General features: G+C 30.9%; 2 protein-coding genes across 2 annotated transcripts; both read right to left on the reverse strand.

Moving 5' to 3' along the window:
* Positions 1–627: 627 nt before the first annotated feature.
* LOC122587078 (tropinone reductase homolog At5g06060-like) lies at positions 628–11,574 on the reverse strand. Its single transcript, XM_043759153.1, has 4 exons — positions 11,209–11,574; positions 1,295–1,514; positions 1,099–1,205; positions 628–970 (listed from the first exon to the last, which is right to left on the reverse strand). The coding sequence occupies exons 1-4, from the start codon at positions 11,500–11,502 to the stop codon at positions 794–796; spliced, it is 798 nt and encodes a 265-aa protein (XP_043615088.1). The 5' UTR covers positions 11,503–11,574; the 3' UTR covers positions 628–793.
* Positions 11,575–16,670: 5,096 nt separating this feature from the next.
* On the reverse strand, positions 16,671–18,807 carry LOC122586888 (tropinone reductase homolog At5g06060-like). The gene is made up of 4 exons (XM_043758905.1): positions 18,360–18,807; positions 17,239–17,455; positions 17,042–17,148; positions 16,671–16,937 (listed from the first exon to the last, which is right to left on the reverse strand). Exons 1-4 carry the CDS (start codon positions 18,657–18,659, stop codon positions 16,761–16,763), a joined length of 801 nt encoding a protein of 266 aa, XP_043614840.1. The 5' UTR covers positions 18,660–18,807; the 3' UTR covers positions 16,671–16,760.
* Positions 18,808–19,113: the final 306 nt, after the last annotated feature.

The following is a 19,113-nucleotide window of genomic DNA, read 5'->3' on the forward strand; positions in this document are numbered from 1 at the left end:
TTTTCGTTGTTGCGAGACACGTTTGAATAGATAATAAAATGATTGAATGTAGTGTTTTCTTTAGGGAAAATGATAAATTCTCCTAACCAATCCTCCTAAAAATCATCCTGATATATCCACTTGTTAACACATGGAATTCACTTTTTCCACGTACATGTCACAATCCTATTAATTAGGAGGATTTTTAGGCTAACAATTTAGAAGGATTGATCATTACACTTTCTTTAGATGAGTTTTTTATTAGAGGTAGTGTAAAGATATATATATATATACCAAAAATAGAAGTAGCCGTTTGTATTTGAAAGAAGTAACCGTTTGAAATTTTTTGTTTTTTTGTTTTGTCTAGCCACGGTTCCTGGTCCACCACCGCTCGTCCACCTTGTTCGGATTTAAGAATGGAGAGGAAAACGACAAGCAAGAACAACCTCGTAGCATTAACTTCATTTTGCGAACACCCACGAACAACCCCTCAACGAGCTCGTCGAAGGCTTACTACGAGAGGCCTAAGTACTAAACTCTTTTGACATGTTTATTGTGTTATAGAATCTTCAATTTAATCACCGCAAACTAAACACTATTATATGAGGGTTCAATAGTGGTCTCTTAGCGAGATCCAAACAAGAGGTGTGAACAATATTGAAGCTAGACAAAGCTTTACGGTCAATTGTGAAAATTACAAATTTGATGATCATAGATAACAATTTATTACCATAGACTGTCTACATGAGCATAAGATGATCGATCGACCCATATCTATAGTTCTTAATATTATGAAAATGTGAAATAATTATAGTCATGGAAAACCATTAACCGTAAAACCTCCATCAACAGCAATTGTCTGGCCAGTAATGTAAGACGCGGCAGGTAGGCAAAGGAATGCCACGAGTGACGAAACTTCGTTTGCTTCTCCAGGGCGCATTAGTGGAGTCCTAGATACCACTTTCTCCAAAAACGCTTCATCGTTTAGCACCTGCACACAACAACAAAATTTCATATCAAACTCAAAGCGAAATTGTAGCAACATAAGAAGATCGAGTAACGACAACAAACTTGTTTATTTTATACAAAATTTGAAGCAAAAGTTGATAATATGTTTACATGGTTGGCAAGTGGGGTTCTAATGAACCATGGTGCTACACTATTAGTCCGAATGTTGTCTTTGGCCCATTCACATGCCAAATTTTTCGCAAGCTGGTTCATTGCACCTGTTGATGCAAAAAAATATAAATTAGAAATCACCCCTTTGCCAATTGAAATTTAATGTCTGTCTCATTACGGATACGGATAACCATACCTTTAGTGATTGCATAGACAGACCCACAAGAAATGTTAACTAGACCCGCGACAGAGGACATGAAGATAATATTACCAGCTCCGGAAGCCCTTAAAAGAGGATGTGCCAGTTGACACATATGGTAACAAGATTCTAAATTGGTAGCCATTATCATTGAATACTCTTGTGCAGTATACTCTGTTGTTGTAAACTTCCCAATGTTGGTCCCAACATTGTTAACCTACAAAAAAATAAAATTTTGTAAAAACAATGTATTGAATGAATATATATTAGTGCTTAAAGTTAAAGGATTTTTGCCCAAGACGTAACATATCAATCAATAGATCACGGATTTAGTAGACACTTTATAAATATGCGTAGTTATTTGATGTGATCTGTTAACCCCCGTTTTATATGATGTAGGTCTCGAGTTCAAGACATGAAAAAGACATTTAAATGAATTTCACAAATAAAGTCCTCGAACGGTTTGAGTCCTCCAGATAGGTCAATATTTTACCCCAATATAATTAAATGTCGTGCCTTCGAACGGTTTAGTTGGTGGTTTCTCCTCCTACTAGAGGGTGAGGGGGCTCTCTAGCGCAGACGCTGTTAAGACAACGTAAGCTAGATCCCTGTTACGAGCAATGAATCCATACATTAAAAAAGGGTTTTGCTAACTGCAGCCTTTAAGGTGCATTAAGTAGTTGTACACTTAACATAAAATTCACGGGGTGGAAATATGGAAGATACAAATCTTTTATGCACATTTGCGTTTAGCATTTTCCTAAAAAAAAAAAGTTATTTCATGTGATCTCCATTATTAAACTTGTTAGTCATTTAATATTAGAAGATTTTACTTTCGTCTTTTGGTGACCGATGACTAGGTGTCCTTTTAAAAGTACAGGATATGCTAAGTTTAATTGTGAGAATGTGATATCTATAATCCTATATAAAGATTATCATCCCTTTCATTTTTAAAAATAGTTACTCAAATGTCACAGGGGAATTTACCAAATTGTCCCTTAATAAAAACCCACTATGGAAAGTGTTTTATAAATTAACAACTTTGCCCTTAATTAATTAATTTACATCATAAACTCTTATTTTAATAGTTAACACTTTAAACTCTTATCTTCTAAAACTTTTCACTATCACAATTACATCAACCTACACCACTACCAACAGTACTATCACCGCCACTACTAGACCGTCTTCTACACCACCGCCGCCACATTGCGCGGATACCATGCTCGTATCTATCTATATATCTATTAAAGAGTAGTTATCCTAATATTTTAAAACCTCTTTCAATTTAAAGTTATTTTTAAAAATTGATACATAAGCTTTTATCCCATGTGTCATTTTTATAAATTTTATAATAATTATTTTATTTAAACATATTTAATGAATTCCAAAAATTTTATATATGGCAAAGATATATTAATAAATTCTCATCAAATATAAATATTAATAAACTATTTTGGGGTTTATAGAATTTGTTATGGTTATCGTTTGATTCTGACAAAAAAAAAAATTATTTAGATTTTTACATGTGCTCACGTGACACTCTCTAAGCCCGCCACGTCAGCATTTTCTTATGTGGCGGCACCATATCGATCTCAAAGACATGTCAGCCACCACATAAGCATTTTAGAATTAGTGTCATATTTTATTAAAATTTATTTAAAAATGCTAGAAATGGGGTTAGAACCCACAACCTCCATGTTAAAGTGTAGGCTTATTTGCCAATTGTACTACATAATGTTTTGTTTATTTTTTGAGATCCATAATTAATAAACAACCTTGACTTCTGTAATGCCATGTGTAATAAATAACTAGTGTTTGGAGCCACACGTATATAATTCCACTCTTATTTTATGAAATGACAACTCACAAGATTTCTTATTTATTTCAAATTAGTTAATTTTATTAAAATTGATAGTTGGAAAGATTTTTTCATTAATACAAATAAAAAGTGAAATTGATACAATTGTGATTTACGTATCATAACTACTATAAAACTTAAAGATTTTTAGTTTGAAAAACATTTAAACCCTAAATGCTTGATATACTATTCATTGTTTTGGTTTATCATTTCAATTTCTATTTGATGAATTTATCCATAATTTTTTATGTTACAAGGTTGTACATATAATGAGATATATACATGCTTTATTGATGTTTCTAATTTTATTTTAATATTAAATTCATCATATTCTTAACTCACAAGCATTAACACTAGCACTAAATTTTCATTTATCAGTATCTAATATTATTCTGTCAAAAAAGATGGAGATAATCTAGCATTAAACTTATTTCATCGGATATTTGTATGTTTTGCAATGACTATTAACGAAAGTCAAGGACAGAGTTTACCCAAATTGATTTTTACTTGAGGACTATCGACAAAAGTCCAAGACAGAGTTTGCCAAAATTGATTTTTACTTGATAAATCCCATCTTTAGTTATAGTCAGTTGTAAGTTGTCATTTTAACAGTAAAAAACAAACACATATTTAATGTTTCTGATTTAGATAATGATGACAATACTACTTATCCATGAAAATATGTTATTTTCAAGGATGATTGTGTTATCTATAATTTTTTTTACATTTAACCTTTGTTTACTTTCTATTATTTAAGTACCTTCACTATGTTGGTTACTTGTCATGGAATTCAAGTTTTATACTTTTTTTTTTCCTAATTGTACATTTTATGAGTTTCACATGTAGGCATACTTATAAATTCTACATATTAATTTTATAAAATCAATTTCATGGTAGTTATCAAAGAAAGCCATATGAAATGAGACATAAACATGTTTTTTTTTACTCACTTGTGACTTCCATTCTTTTTATATGGATTTTCGATTTTGGTTCAACTTTTGTATATAAAAATTGTGACTAAAGAGTAATAAGATCAATTAGTAATAAATGATCAAGGCTTTTAAATGGGTAACCAATTGATCACTTCAAACATTCTAACATAGTTGAGTGTTCATATGATTTGGCGGTAGCCTTACAATAGGTGATTCACCATATATTTATTATTTGTTGCAACTAGAATTTGCTTTCAACAAGGCCCTATATGTGTTTAAACGAGATAATGTTTTGTAAATGAGACAAACATCTTAATATATACAATGTAGTTTTGATTGTAATTTAACTTCTTATGTTTCTATATGCCAAAAAAACTTAATATTTAAATATCTTGTAGTCCAGTCACTCTATCTCATACTTGTCCAGATTTACTTTGCGATGAGCCAATAAATTAGCTATTGTCTTCGTTTATTGTGTTACTTATGGATTATTTCAAGGAATAAAAATAGATCTAATGAAGATCACCTTTGATTCTTAACAGTCTCTTATATGATAGTGCTTTAAATTTTAACACCTTTAGTTTTGTTAATATTTTATTGTTGAATCCATATGAATATGTATTTTTATTACATGTCCTTTACGATGAATTATGTAGAAAATAAAATAGTCCAGTACAACGCACGGGGTTTCACCTAGTTATATATATGTGTAAATAAAAGTTGTATACATGTATACATCATCGTCCACATATGTATATAAAAGTTATTTATATTTGAATATCATCATACCATATGTGTTCTAAAATTTGTTTTTGAACATCATCGTCCACATGTATAGATAAAAGTGGTTTATTATTGAACATCATCATAGATATGTGTTCTAAAAGTTGTTTACATGTGAACATCATCGTATACATTCGTATATAAAAGTTGTTTAGACATGAACATCATTATACACATGTGTTAATAAAAGTTGTTTATATGTGAACGTAATTCATAAATGATTATTTTAAGTACACTTGTAAATTTTGTCAAAAAAAAGTTACCTATATATTGTGTTAATTATGTATATATTGTGTTAATTATGTTAAGGTCTAAAAAACTAGAAACTATGTGTATTGATAAAAGTAGTAAGCTTCACGAAATATTTTATAATTTTGAAATCAAATAACCATTTGAATCATCAAATTGTGGATGCCGGAGTTAATGGAGATTTGGAATTGAAGTTACGGTTTTTTAGTTTTTTTTTTTTATTCCTTATTTACCCTTTTACATTTTATTATCATTTATTTATCTATACTACTTATTAAAAAAAATACCATCCATGTTAAAAGTTACATGGGGAGAAATGTATAAAATGTCCTTCCATGTAATATTTTTATCTACCATCCTTAAGATATGTAATATTTTTACTTAGCACTAAAATAATTTTTTACTTACACTACCTCTTAACATTAATGATTAAGTTATACTATCAATCCTTTATTTTTTAAAATATTCCCATTAATAATCTACATCAATCGACGTCTCATCTACCACAAATAGTCGCATCTATCACCACATCGTCGCCGCCACGACTACCGCCGCATTACGCGGGTAACGTGCTAGTTATTTTAAATGCATATTAATTATTAGTCATTGATTAATCTCATCCAATGTTTTGAATTAGTTCTCGCAACAAATACTTAGTTCTCATAATAACTTAACTCATATTATATATATATATGGAGTATAATCTTTCGAAAGAATTGACTCGTAATTAATCTTTTCACTTTTATGTAATCCAAAAAAAAGGTAAAGTAACTCCTAATGTTGTCTTCTACGAGTTTTTAGGTCTTAATACCGTCTTTGACGATGTATGGGAGAGGTTGAGATGTAGACAGCATTACCTTTACCAAAGGTAGAGAAAATGCTTCCAGGTACTATTAGAGATAGAAAACGATATGTATTTTTGGATTGTCCGCAAAAATAAACGACCACGTACATCATCAAACAATTAACATTAAACTTTACATTTTGAAATTATTTGTTAAAAAGTGTAACTTGACAATGAAAATAAAAAAAATGTAAATTAAAATTAAAATTGAAATCAAAAGTAAATTTAAGGAAATTAAGAGTTGTGATTAGTTGATAAGTTATTCGAGCAATTGTGTTTTAATATATTAAAAGATGAGATTTTATTTTGTCTACGGTAAAGTTAATATATAAAGGTAATCAATTTATAAGCTTTTTTGATACGTAAAAAACGATCATACAATATACCTTTATGTATTATATTTTGGGGGCTTTTAATTAAATCAAATTTCGTATTTCTTATTATAGTTCAGTGGTTGAGTATCAGCTTTACATGCTAGAGGTCTCGAGTTCGAGAAATGGAAAAACATTTCAAGGGATTTCATAAATAAAGTACTTCAGTGAAGCATATCTGAACACTGCAGATGGGTAAAGTTTTATCTCAATTAAATGTTGTGCATTCAAACGGTTTATTGGAGGGTGAGGGGCTCTCTAGCGCGAATCCTGATAAGACAATCTAAGTTAAATCCCTTATTGCGAGCCGCAAATGATCCACATTTTTTTTAAAAAAAAGAAAAATCAAATTTCGAAGCTTAAGCGGATTCTTTATCAACCATGCATCCGGCTAAGACGGCAATAATGGCCGGCTTTAATTAATCTGTCGTTAGATAGTTAAAGAAATCGGTAGCTGTATTTATAAGACATCCATAGCTACAACCTATTGTTCTATATCTATAGCTATAAAAAAAAGTCGTAACCAACCTGACTATATCTAGTTTAGCTCTAATTTATTTGTTTCCCGAGAGTGACATATATATCTCAAATTCATTTTAACAGATAAAATATAACTTATAAATTATTATAATCTATATTTATATCTATACTTCTATATCTATATCTATATCTATATTTATATCTATACTTCTATATAAAGCAAACTGTCTTCTCACCCTTTAAGTAATTAAGACATTGAAATGATTATATTATCTCTTTTCTTTATTCACTAATTTAAACATCTTCACTTATTTACCTATAATACCCTTAATGAAATAACTAATAACATAGCTTCTCCAACTTTTAAGTAACCATATTAACCTCTCTTACATCAATTAATTTACATTCTCCATCACGCCACCACCACCACACATCGCCACCATCACTGCCGCCGTAACCACACCTTCGTCGCTACCACCATCACCGCTGCATTGAGCGGGCACCCGTCTATAAAAAAGAATAGCCCTCTTAATTTTTGGTAATGTTGAAAATATGTAATATTTTTCACTTAACACCCCTTAAAATGCTTTCACATACATTCCCCTTAACATTAATGATTAAATTACAATATCAATCTTTATCATTTAAAATATATTCATTAACCCTTTACATCAATTATATACTGAACTTAACGTTACTCCACCACCAACAGTCGTTAAACCATCACATAGTCGTCGCATCACACGGATACCGTGCTAGTTAAATTTTATGTAAAAATCAGTTGGTTAAAACAAAATGTAGTTACTTAAAAAATAATAATACTGGTGCTGGTTGATGGGACTTTAATACCCGACAGAAAAGTGAGTATGTAATTGTTAGATATCTAATCTTAGGTATAAAACCCATAAAATACTAAATTTTAAATTTATGCAATATAGATAAATGATTAGGCTTCATATAATTAATGAAATAAATATATTAAGATGTGAGAGACTTTATACTCAAGCTTAAATACATAACCACATACTTTCTTTCCTTTTATATTATAACTATGTCTATGTCTATTAAGTATTGTCAATGGTTAAATTATTAGATATTAAATGTCATTTAAATTCGTATTTTGAAATATACAATATTTGACTTGAAAAAAATACAACCACAACCAATGTATAATTTTTAATAATTAATGCCCAATTATTTTAACCTATTTAAAGCATATTTGGATCAAATTGCTCAACTTAAGCACGAATATATTATGTTTATTTAAAGTATATTCTTATGCAAATTATTTGCTAAGCAAAATGTGAATAAAGTAAAAGAATTATTTGAACATGGCTAGTTTGATGTGATTTTTGTTAGTAGGGTGTAGTTAGTTACGGATTTAGAATCTTAAATCTTTTACAACATCATTTTGTTGCTACAATGCAAACGTAAATGAAGCTGTCATGTTGCTTTAAAAAAATTGCGATAATGTTAAATCTTTTACAACATCATTCTTTGTCTCGACTTGGAATTGAACTACTGAAACTGGTCAATTTGGCTGAATTGTTACTTCAGTTCTAATGCATATCTTTTTATCTTTGTTCAGATTCAATATACTTTTCTTATTGTATAAAAAGTTATTTTAGTGCGCAATTCAGTGTTTTGTTAATCAACCAATTGTTATGCATAATGTTAATACTATTGTTCAAAAATCAGAACCAAACAATGACGGTAAAGGTCATTGATAATTAATGTCATATACTGCAATATACTAAGGTTAACAATCAATTAGGAGGAGAATAAAAACAATTCGAATAATACATACAGAGTAAATGGAAAAGCCAACAAAGACATGTTTAAAAGAAGAGGAATAAGGTTATTGATTATAGAAAATACAAAAAAATTACAAAAAACCCATTGGAGAGGTGAACGTGATTTGTTGGGCAATGGTGTAATTTACTAAATAGGGGATGGGGCTTTTTTTCTAACGTTGCTTCAAGGAGCTTTCATTTAGAAGCCCATTAGGGGCTTTTTTTTTCAAAATAAAATCTCCAACCTTTTTTTTTTATCCAAACAGGGTTTTATTTTACATACAGAAGCTTTTTTTAAAAGCCTTAAGTTCTAGCCTCTAAAAATCCTCCAAAAAGCCTCTACCAAACACATCCGTTATCTACAAAGAGAAGAAACTAGGATATATGGGTTGATAAGGGTAGTCAGTTGTTTGATTGGCTGATAGGGGGCAATTATAAAAAATTAACTGTTGATTTAACTTTTAAAATGAAAACTTAAATTAGAAGTTGTAACGACGTATGATCTACATCTCGTCAGTGACGTGCCTAAAAGGGGGGGCAAGGGGGGCTAATGCCTCCTTCAAAATTTAAATTTTGTTATGTAATTTTCAATATTTCATGGATTTTAAAAAATATTCTATAAGTTTTTAACATTTTGCCCCCTTTTAGATTTACATTTCATGAAATTTTTTATTTTGTCCCGCCGAAATTTTATCCTAGTACCGCCTCTGCATCTCGTGCCTTTGCATCTCGTAGTCTAGAGTACGTGCAAGGCTTTACCATTATATGGTAAGGTATCCCCTTATGTCGAATGTTGTTCAAAAAAATAAAAAATAAAATCAGACGTTGTGTTAGTTGAAAGGAGCTGAATGCCCTTTAGCATCGTCCTACTTCCATCTCAGTAGAACGAGTGAACAACAATTCGATTTGTAAATTTCGAAAAATATTGTAAATGTATATATTCTTAATTACTACACTTTGTTAATTGCTTCTTAATAAAATTTCTTTCGTCTAATAAAATAACTCTATTTGGTAAAATCCAGAAGACTTCAACAAGGTTGTGAAGCCATTGTTTCCAACATTATTAGCTTGAAATCCCTTTGCCTTCGTTCACAAATTGCGAAAAGGCATCTATCTATCAATATCCTTTTACATAGTTGGTAAAGCTTAGTGGCTTTTTAACATTTTGCGACCAGGTTTATTTGTATTTTATGTGCTTAATAGTTTTTTGTTAAATACCAGGCAAGTCAATGTAATCATTTTTGATGCTTTTGTGGTACTTCAAGTGATGTGCGACATTTTTGCATTCGTAATTTTAACTTTCAGGTTTTTGTCAAAGATGTGCGACAATGATCACCATTATCTATACTATATTATAAAGAAAATAATTCTCATTGTTGAAAGTTACAAAACGGAAATTGTCTAAAATGCCCTTAATGGTTTAATTACACTATGAGTCATTTATCTTTTAAAATATATCTAGTAATCTTTTACATCATCAATTATCTACACCCCCGACGTCGCCTCTACCACCAATAGTCGCCTCCACCACCACACCCTCGCCGCCATAACCAACGCCGCATTGCGCGGGTAATGTGCCATTATATTAAGGAAGATAAAGAATAGCTCTCTTTATTTTTGGTAATGTTGAAAATATGTAATATTTTTGCTTAACACCTCTTAAAATACTTTCACATACATTATTAAATTACAATATCAATCTTTTATCAATTAAAATATGTTCATTAACACTTTGCATCAATTATATACACAACTCAATGCCGCTCCACCATCAACAGTCGCTAAACCATGACATTGTCACTGCCAAGACCACCACCGCATCGCATGTGTACCGTGCTAGTTAAATTTTATGTAAAAATCAGTTGGTTAAAACAAAATGTAGTTACTTAAAAAAAAAATACTGGTGTTGGTTGATGGGACTTTAATAATGGACAAGTTTTGATATAAAAAATAAAATAAAATTAGAGTTTCGGGCAGATCAGTGTTTTCTCTCACGTATGTTGATGACGGAGTTTTGATTAGAAGAGCGAAAGAGCTTTTAATACGAAAGATTTTAAGGATCAAATTATAAAAGATCACAAGCCTCACAGGCTCAAATTTAATCCTGACAATGATTAAAATTAACAAGTTCATAATTTATTTTTCATATATTTATATAAGCATTTTTGCAGTTTTTGGATAATTTTATTAATTCATGTGTTTGTCGCGGCATACCAAATAACACCACAGAGAAATGATTCATTATTTTCTGATAGATCAATGGAACATGATAGCGGAATGATCATAACAATAATCTGTTCAATATTTCAATTAACTATCATCCATTGCATTACCTTCTTAATTTCATAAATTCGCCATTTCATTTAATAGACATAAATCGAACATATCAAGATCAAAATCTTTTTATCTAGTTGGATATATTTTTTCAATGGTAAGTCGATATTCGATATCAGGGACAGTCTTCACTGTTAAAAGTATTTTAGCGGGATATATATATTGATCTAGAAGTAGTGTTTGAATTCTAAAGATATATATGATGGTGCACACTAATTATTAATTAGTTGTAAATGAAACCAAAAATGGTTGAGAACAACTTACAAGGATGTTGAGCTTTCCATTGAAAATAGACGACACTTTTTCTATCAGTTGTTCGCGTTGAGGACGAGAAGATGCATCACACACGGACCCTGTAACAGTGAAGCCCTTGGCAGACCATTCTTCTAGGCGCTTGTTAAGTTCAGCCTCGTTGCGAGAACAGGTGTGCACCGCTGCCCCTAACTCTGCTAATTCCTCCACCACAGCGTAACCGATCCCATTCGTTCCACCTGTCACGACGGCCGTCATCCCGGCAAGAGACCATCGAGGATTTCTAGGTTTTGAATCGCTCTCCATTGCAGCCAGACTTAAATGTTAGCTGTATAATGTTTGTTGTAGAATTTATATCCTAGCTACCTCTCAACTCCTCACATATATATATATATATATATATATATGTAACTTTAATTAATTGTTGTATGACTAAATTGAAAAGAAACGTGAACTAATATTCTATTCTAATCATCGATATATTCACTTTTGCCGTTTTATATATCTAAAATTTAGTGATACCGACCACAAACAGAATATATAGCTAAATTGAAGAAAAGAGTCAAAGACCACATGGAACAATAACGATCGTTTAGAATTAAAGAATGCTAGCTATAGTATATAATTATTGGGTAAATGGTTTATTCACCAACTATACACTGATCAATTATGTTGTCTAAACTCTAAACAAAAAATGTGTCATAACTTAAAAATACTCACTACATGGTCACATGGACTGCAAAGAAAAAAAAAATCAAATAGTAGAAAGTAAAACTACACACAAGACCACTTTTGTCGTAAATTCTGTAATTTACCGATATATTTCAAAACCGGACATTAGTTAATAATATTCTATATTGTACATGTGAGTATTTTCCACAATAATAATCTGTTCCATGAAAATATGTCCAATGTTCTAATGTTGATGACGAGTAATTCTAAGTGTACTCGTAGTATTTTTAGTCAATCAGGCCGGTCTTTATCTTGTTTGCCGAGATCTTAAATTGCTCATCCAAATTTAGACATCAAAGGCACAACTTCATGACATCATAGGCACAACTTCATCTTGGGTGTTCATCTTTATGACTCGTCCAAATTTAAAAAATTGATCCCTACACAACCATTTTTAGCCATACATAACACTGTATAATTGTACAGTACAATCATATAATGCATACATTGTTGTGTATGACAAAAACATGTTATATAAGGATCACATTCTATTTAAAAAAGGAAAGATGATAATGTGTGGGGCAATGTTTATGTGTGTACGTACATTTATAATTATTTTTAAGATGGTTAGGAGTATGTGATTGTTATGTACCTAACTTAGTTATAGAACCCCTCACATCTTGTTTTTTTAATATATAAAATACATGGGGCCCATCATTTATTCAAAATATTAAAAAATTAGTATGTAAGTGGTTCTATACCTAACTTAGATACATGACAACCACACACTCACTTTTCTTTTATTTTTAATTGGGGTGAGATGATATATATCATAAATATTTTTTTGTTTAAATATATCTTTCATGGAGTTTAACTTATGTAACAGTTAAGAATATGGTAAAACATCATCATGATAGGAGCGGCTTAATTCCTTTTAAGTATTTGTTTTATGGAAAATAATTGATCAACCTAACAAAACAATCTAATGATCAATCTAAGCACATGATATTTATTTTCATTATGTAATTTTGGGTTTATTCAATTAGGTTTTATTTTATCTATGGAATTGGTTACGCACTAATTATATGTAATTTGTAAAGTTAAATTTTTCTTGAATATATAAATGTGTATTTATGATTGATAAAAATTTATAATATTATTAAATTTAGTTTGGTGGTTTATGATTTGAGAAAAACCGAGTTATTTACTCCGGTTATGTATTACATCTCGAAAATATCCAAGTAATAACTTGAAATAAAATTAGGGTTTAAGGTCTTGATATTTTTTTTTTCTTTTTCGAACAACAGGTTTCGGATTGGAACAAACTATATACAAATGTTTATGTTGTGCAATGAGCTACTCGGATGTTCAATATATGTAATGAACTTTTAAATCTCAGTTATTGAACACCCGAGTAGTTCATTACATTTTAAAACTCTAAACCCTGGAATTCAAATATGATCCTGGTTAAATCATGTTAGCTAAATTTAATTAGACTATGTGACTTAATTTAGAGTTTAGAGATTAAATATAAAATGTATAATCTTTTGACATACGGAGTATATTATAAAAAGAAATTACGAGGCTTTGTAAAACAAATAAAAGTTGTACAATCTTGAACACCAATTAATATTTAATTATGTAAATCCCTATAGCTATTGGGTAACATCGTAGTTAGGAAAAACAATGTTGTTTGATTAATTAGTAATGCTTTTGCAAAGTTTAAGAGACACATGGATGCTTAAAATATGAAGTTCTTGTTTGATCATAGAGAGCATACTCGGCTCTGGATTTTCAAAGATCCAACTCATTTGATTTCAAGAGACAAAGTGTAGTCCAAATGTCCAATCATCCTAGCGCTAATAATTTTGATACCAGTGATAATAATAATAATAATAACATATATTAGATAAAACCCTAAGATTATAGCTAACGTGTATAAGAAATTGTCCATGTTGGTTGAGAAATAATATAAAAATGGTCATGGAAATTGTAATGATGGTCTGCCTAATTAATGATGACTAGATGACTAGATTAAAGACGTGTTAACACAAAATATCCTAAAATAATCCTTGTGTTCCAATATATTTCATACTTCACTTTTTTTTTTAAAGGTGAATTTCGCTGGAAACTTCGTGTCGCGATTCGACAGCGGAAGGTCTAGAATAGATTGTCTTAATCGTGTCCGCGCTAGAGAGCTCTCTCGAAGTAGAATTGTATATTTTAAATACCCGATGGGGGAAAACTCCCTATTAATCCGGCCGAAGGCATGACGATCAATAGGGGTAAACCCTGCCCCCTCAGACTTGAACATAGGTATACCCATGTCAAGCCCTCATATAGGGACTTTCTTATGTTCTATCCAAAGCTTGAACTCAATACCTCATGGATAAGGGGATGGTATTTCAACCATTGAGCTAATGCTATATGATATTCTTTTAAAAGTGTTGATTTAGAAAACATATGAATTTATGATATAAAGTAATCAAGTAATTCTTCATATGAAAACCATAAAAAATTTAAATTTAAAGGAAACTCAAAACATAATCAAATAACTAGTTTTAAAATTTTGTTATTTTGATAATTAGAAAAAAAATGATGTACAAACTATGTTGCTAAAGTGTATGTTTTCAAGCGATCTAAATTTCATTTCATTTGGTTTAAGTTAAATGGTTGATTAAATTTAGTTTAACAAAATTAAAAATTGACCTTAAAATATCAGAAATTTGATATGAAAAGGTGAAAAGTGTGAAAAAGAAAAGGAATTAACTACAATTAATATTAAAATCAATGGCTTAGTTAGATGACAACTAATCTGTTACAACTTATGAGTTTATTTATTTTACCTTATACTAGCACGTTACCTGTGCAATACGGTGGTGGTCGTGACGGCGACGATGTGATGATGGGGGCGGCTGTTGGTGGTAGATGAAGCGTTAAGTGATGTAGATAATTGATTTAAAAGTAATTGATGTCAATGGTTAATATATATATATATATGTGTGTGTGTGTGTGTGTATTTTAAAAGATAAATGATTGATAGTGTAATTTAATCATTAATGTTAAGTGACTAGTGTAGGTGAAAATATTTTAAGTGGTAAGTGAAAATATTACATATTATCAACACTTTCCTAAATAAAATGTTATTTTCTTTATAATATAGTCTAAAAAAGTTAAAACCCTTTGTTATTTTTCTCTTTTTTAAAAGTAGAATTAAAAAAAATAAAAATAAAAATAACTCAATTGCCTTTAATTAATATTCTTTTAGTGACATTCGATTCTAATCCTATTCAATTGCCTTTAATTAACTTCTTTTGAGAAAGACTTATAAAAAATTACTTCTATACCCCCTTATAATATAAACTGAAAGTTCTTAATTTAACATTTTTTTTACCCAAAATACCCATGTACACAAATAAACTATACACGCTCCTCATTTCCCCCTAACCGTTCCTCTGCCCACACTAAACACACATATGTCACCAGTCACCATAACCACCCACTAGCATCAATTACCGCAGTCTACTACAACCACAACCATAAATCCCCAAAATCATCACTGTTTGGCTGTCACAACGCGCAGACATCTATCTAATAATTTCTTAATGTGTTATTAAATTATACTCTCAAGTTTCCTTAATATATAATAGTTTTATTCATTAAAAACTCAAAAGTTTTTCGAGCTATTTAATGTTTCTAAAAACATGTTATAAATTTTACATCTTATACAACACAATAAATATAATATCTACCAGGACAATATTCGGGTGACATATCTTCTTTATATCATGTATTTGTTATTATTCTTCTTATTTACATCTAGAGGTGCACAAAAAAACCGGTTAACCGAACCGATTCGAAAGTTAACCTATAATCGTAACCAGTTAGTAACCGATACAGTACAAACCGATTGTAGGTTAGGAAAAACCGCCGGTTAGTAATCGATTTGCATTTTCAAAACTAAAAACCGATTCCTAATCGATTAACCGATAATCGGTTTTTATTTTTAGTTTTAACCGGTTAATCGATTAATTATATATAATTGGGATTGTTTCTATTTTATACTTACCACTCACCACTTACTGGGTGATATATATATATATATATATACATCGAGATATAAAAAGAAAAATGAAGTCACATACATCTGGAAAGAAAGAAAAAAGCATTGAAGACCGGAGAAAGAACCAACTGATCACCTCTTCAAGATCCTCCACTAAATCACCTCTTCAAAATCATCAAAAATATTATGTACTGTGTGGCTGTGTGCCTGTGTGTGTGTGTGTTCCACTAACCGCCCAGTTATATATATATACATCGATATATGTGGCGGCCATGAGGGGCAGATGATGATGAAAAGAAGTGATGTTTTCAGTGGTGTTTGTGGGTAGATCTGGACGGAACAACTTGTTTTATGTTGAAAAAGAAAATCCCTTTTGGCTTATATATTATTGATAGTGGGCGGTTAAAAAAATAACCTATTAGGTTAACCGGTATCGGTTAACCGGTTATTATTAACCGAAATCGATTACACCGGTTATAGGGTTTTAAAACCCAAACCGGTTATTAACCGGTACCGGTTAACCGTAATCAATTTTTTTTTTTTAAAATAACCGGAATCGGTTACTAAAAAAAATAACAGCTATCATTTGATCGTTTTTGGAATTTGAGAGGTGTAGAATTTATAATTGGGGATGGACGATGGAGTGATGCGCTGTAAGTCCGTAACCCTATATTATATGGGCCTGGTACTGTTGGGCCGGCTACAGTTGCCAAATACAGGGCCTTTAGAAATTGGATTATGAAGCAGAAAGCAGATGGTTAAAATTAAATTTTCACATCAACATGAATTAGGCACTGAGGCACATACACAATACACAAATAACACTTAACTAGTCAAACCCGTTTACCGTAAACCCTCCATCAACAGCAATTATTTGGCCGGTGATGTAAGAAGCTGCTGGTAGGCAAAGAAATGCGACGAGAGATGAAACTTCATTTGGGTCTGCGGGTCGTTTCAGGGGAGTTCTGGATGCTACTCTATCCATCACCTCCTTATTATTAAGTAACTACACAAAAACAAATATTTCTTATGAACAATATATTTACATGATAAAAAAAAAGGAAGCTGCTTCAATATCATTAATATTAATAATAGAGGTGTTATTATTACATCTTCAACAAGGGGGGTTTTAGTGATCCATGGTGCTACACCGTTGGTCCGAATGTTATCTTTAGCCCATTCACATGCTAAATTCCTTGTAAGCTGATTCATCGCACCTAGGATTAGGAATCATGAAATTAAACAGATCAACATTATATCTAAACACCTTTCCATATATGGGCCAAATAGAATTGTGCAACCATTACCCTTTGTGGATCCATAAAGCGATCCAGAGACTAAGTGAACGAGACCTGCGACTGAGGAAATGAAAACAACGCTTCCAGACCCTGATGACTTTAAAAGAGGATGTGCAAGTTGACATATGTGATAACATGATTCCAAATTGGTGGTCATAACCATAGAGTATTCTTCTGGAGTATACTCTACAGTAGGTTTCATTATGTAAGTCCCAACATTGTTCACCTGACAACAAGCATTTTAGAGATATGATAATATGATATAGGTCGAAAGCATACTTTTTGCATTACAAAAAATATCTTCTATTCTTGAGCATTATTTTTTTCCAACCTAAAACTATACATCAAAACTTAGTAAGTACTAATATAGGTATAAAGATCTAATGGTTACAACCGATTTTCTTAATCATTTTTTCTGTCTAATCGATTTACTTAATAAAAAAAATACAACCAAATTAGTAACTTGTAAGTGGCATGCTAATTATCTTTTCACTAGGAACACTAGTACACTAGAATAGATATCTTATTTCTAAACTCTGTTCTATAAACCATAGTGTACACACCATAAAATAGCAAGGTATTTTCGCTTTTATCACATGATAGGTAATGTAATCTGCAAAATACTACTGCCTCAGTTTCCGTCACATTATATGTGTATTGTTTTGACTTTTTAAAGTCTTTTTCTTTTAAACTTTTACCTTAAATATTTTTATTTCTATTATATAAAACTGTATATAATATGATAAAATTTTTAAAAATAAAAACATTTTCAAAAACTCAATTTATTCGTATAACTTTCATCGAGTATTATATAACACAACAACATATTAATGGTCAAACTTTAAAAAAATTGACTTTAAAAAGTCAAAACAGGACACATGTAGTGGGCAGAGGGACTGAGGGAATAATAGTAACTTCCGAATATACAATTCACAAATTTGGAAGACCGAAGACCGGATCGTAATGCTTTCGGGTGGATGGGGCTGGGCCAAGTTTGTTCGGGCCAGGTTCATTTTTCGGATTTCCTTGCTAAAAGGTCATGGCTATTCACAACAAGAAGTTCAATTCAAACTTCAAGATAATATTTGAAAAACTAATGTTGTAACAAAACTTAAAAGTGACCAATTTACCAGAATGTTCAGTTTGCCACTAAACTGAGACGCAACTTTTTCAAGAAGTTGTTGGCGTTGCAGACGACAAGTTACATCGCAAACAGAACCAGTAACCGCGAAGCCCTTTGCGGTCCATTGTTCCAGCAATTTGGTCAACTCAGCTTCGTTGCGAGAACAAGTGTGCACTGCTGCGCCTAACTCGGCTAGTTCCTCAACCACAGCATATCCTATTCCACGTGTACCACCAGTGACTAGAGCCGTGGTTCCAGCTAAAGACCATCTAAAATTTTTAGTTATAGAGCTATTAATATTCGTCATGGCGCCGGAGTATAATTAAATCAAGTCTGGTGTTGTATAGGTAAATATGTAGTTTCACATAAGCAATGCATTTCTTGTTACATCCACCATTGATTTTATATAGAGGAAATAATAAACAATGTTTGTGTCAACATTATCATAATTGATTTTATCTTTTGTATTATTGTTTTCTGACTTTATATCCATCTTTATCCAATCAAAAATTATAACAAGTGGCTTACAATTTATAATGTAATATTAATATAGAGAAAATGACCTTAACTAGCAGTACAATACTTCTATCTCACATCTCCTAAATTTTCTCCGTGTGATAAAATAAATAATTAACCCCTTGAGTTGTTTTTAGAATATAAAAAAGAAAGAAAGGATAAGAAAAATTGACAAAAATGTATTCTTTGAGTTTTTCTATTATAAGAAAAGAAAAGAAAGGAGTGGAAAACTTAAGCCTATTTTG

The sequence above is a fragment of the Erigeron canadensis genome, chromosome 2 (assembly GCF_010389155.1).
Source record: "Erigeron canadensis isolate Cc75 chromosome 2, C_canadensis_v1, whole genome shotgun sequence".
Classification (NCBI taxonomy): Eukaryota; Viridiplantae; Streptophyta; class Magnoliopsida; order Asterales; family Asteraceae; genus Erigeron; species Erigeron canadensis.

What these genes read in the sequence shown, in the direction of transcription:
- LOC122586888 (XM_043758905.1), bottom strand. Translation starts at nt 18,659, where the DNA reads ATGACGAATATTAATAGCTCTATAACTAAAAATTTTAGATGGTCTTTA. An exon ending in GCTTTATGGATCCACAAAGG is followed by an intron (nt 17,149 to 17,238) that starts GTAATGGTTGCA and finishes TCCTAATCCTAG; the next exon opens with GTGCGATGAATCAGCTTACA. An exon ending in AAACCCCCCTTGTTGAAGAT is followed by an intron (nt 16,938 to 17,041) that starts GTAATAATAACA and finishes GTTTTTGTGTAG; the next exon opens with TTACTTAATAATAAGGAGGT.
- LOC122587078 (XM_043759153.1), bottom strand. Translation starts at nt 11,502, where the DNA reads ATGGAGAGCGATTCAAAACCTAGAAATCCTCGATGGTCTCTTGCCGGG. An exon ending in TGTCTATGCAATCACTAAAG is followed by an intron (nt 1,206 to 1,294) that starts GTATGGTTATCC and finishes TTGCATCAACAG; the next exon opens with GTGCAATGAACCAGCTTGCG. An exon ending in GAACCCCACTTGCCAACCAT is followed by an intron (nt 971 to 1,098) that starts GTAAACATATTA and finishes TGTTGTGTGCAG; the next exon opens with GTGCTAAACGATGAAGCGTT.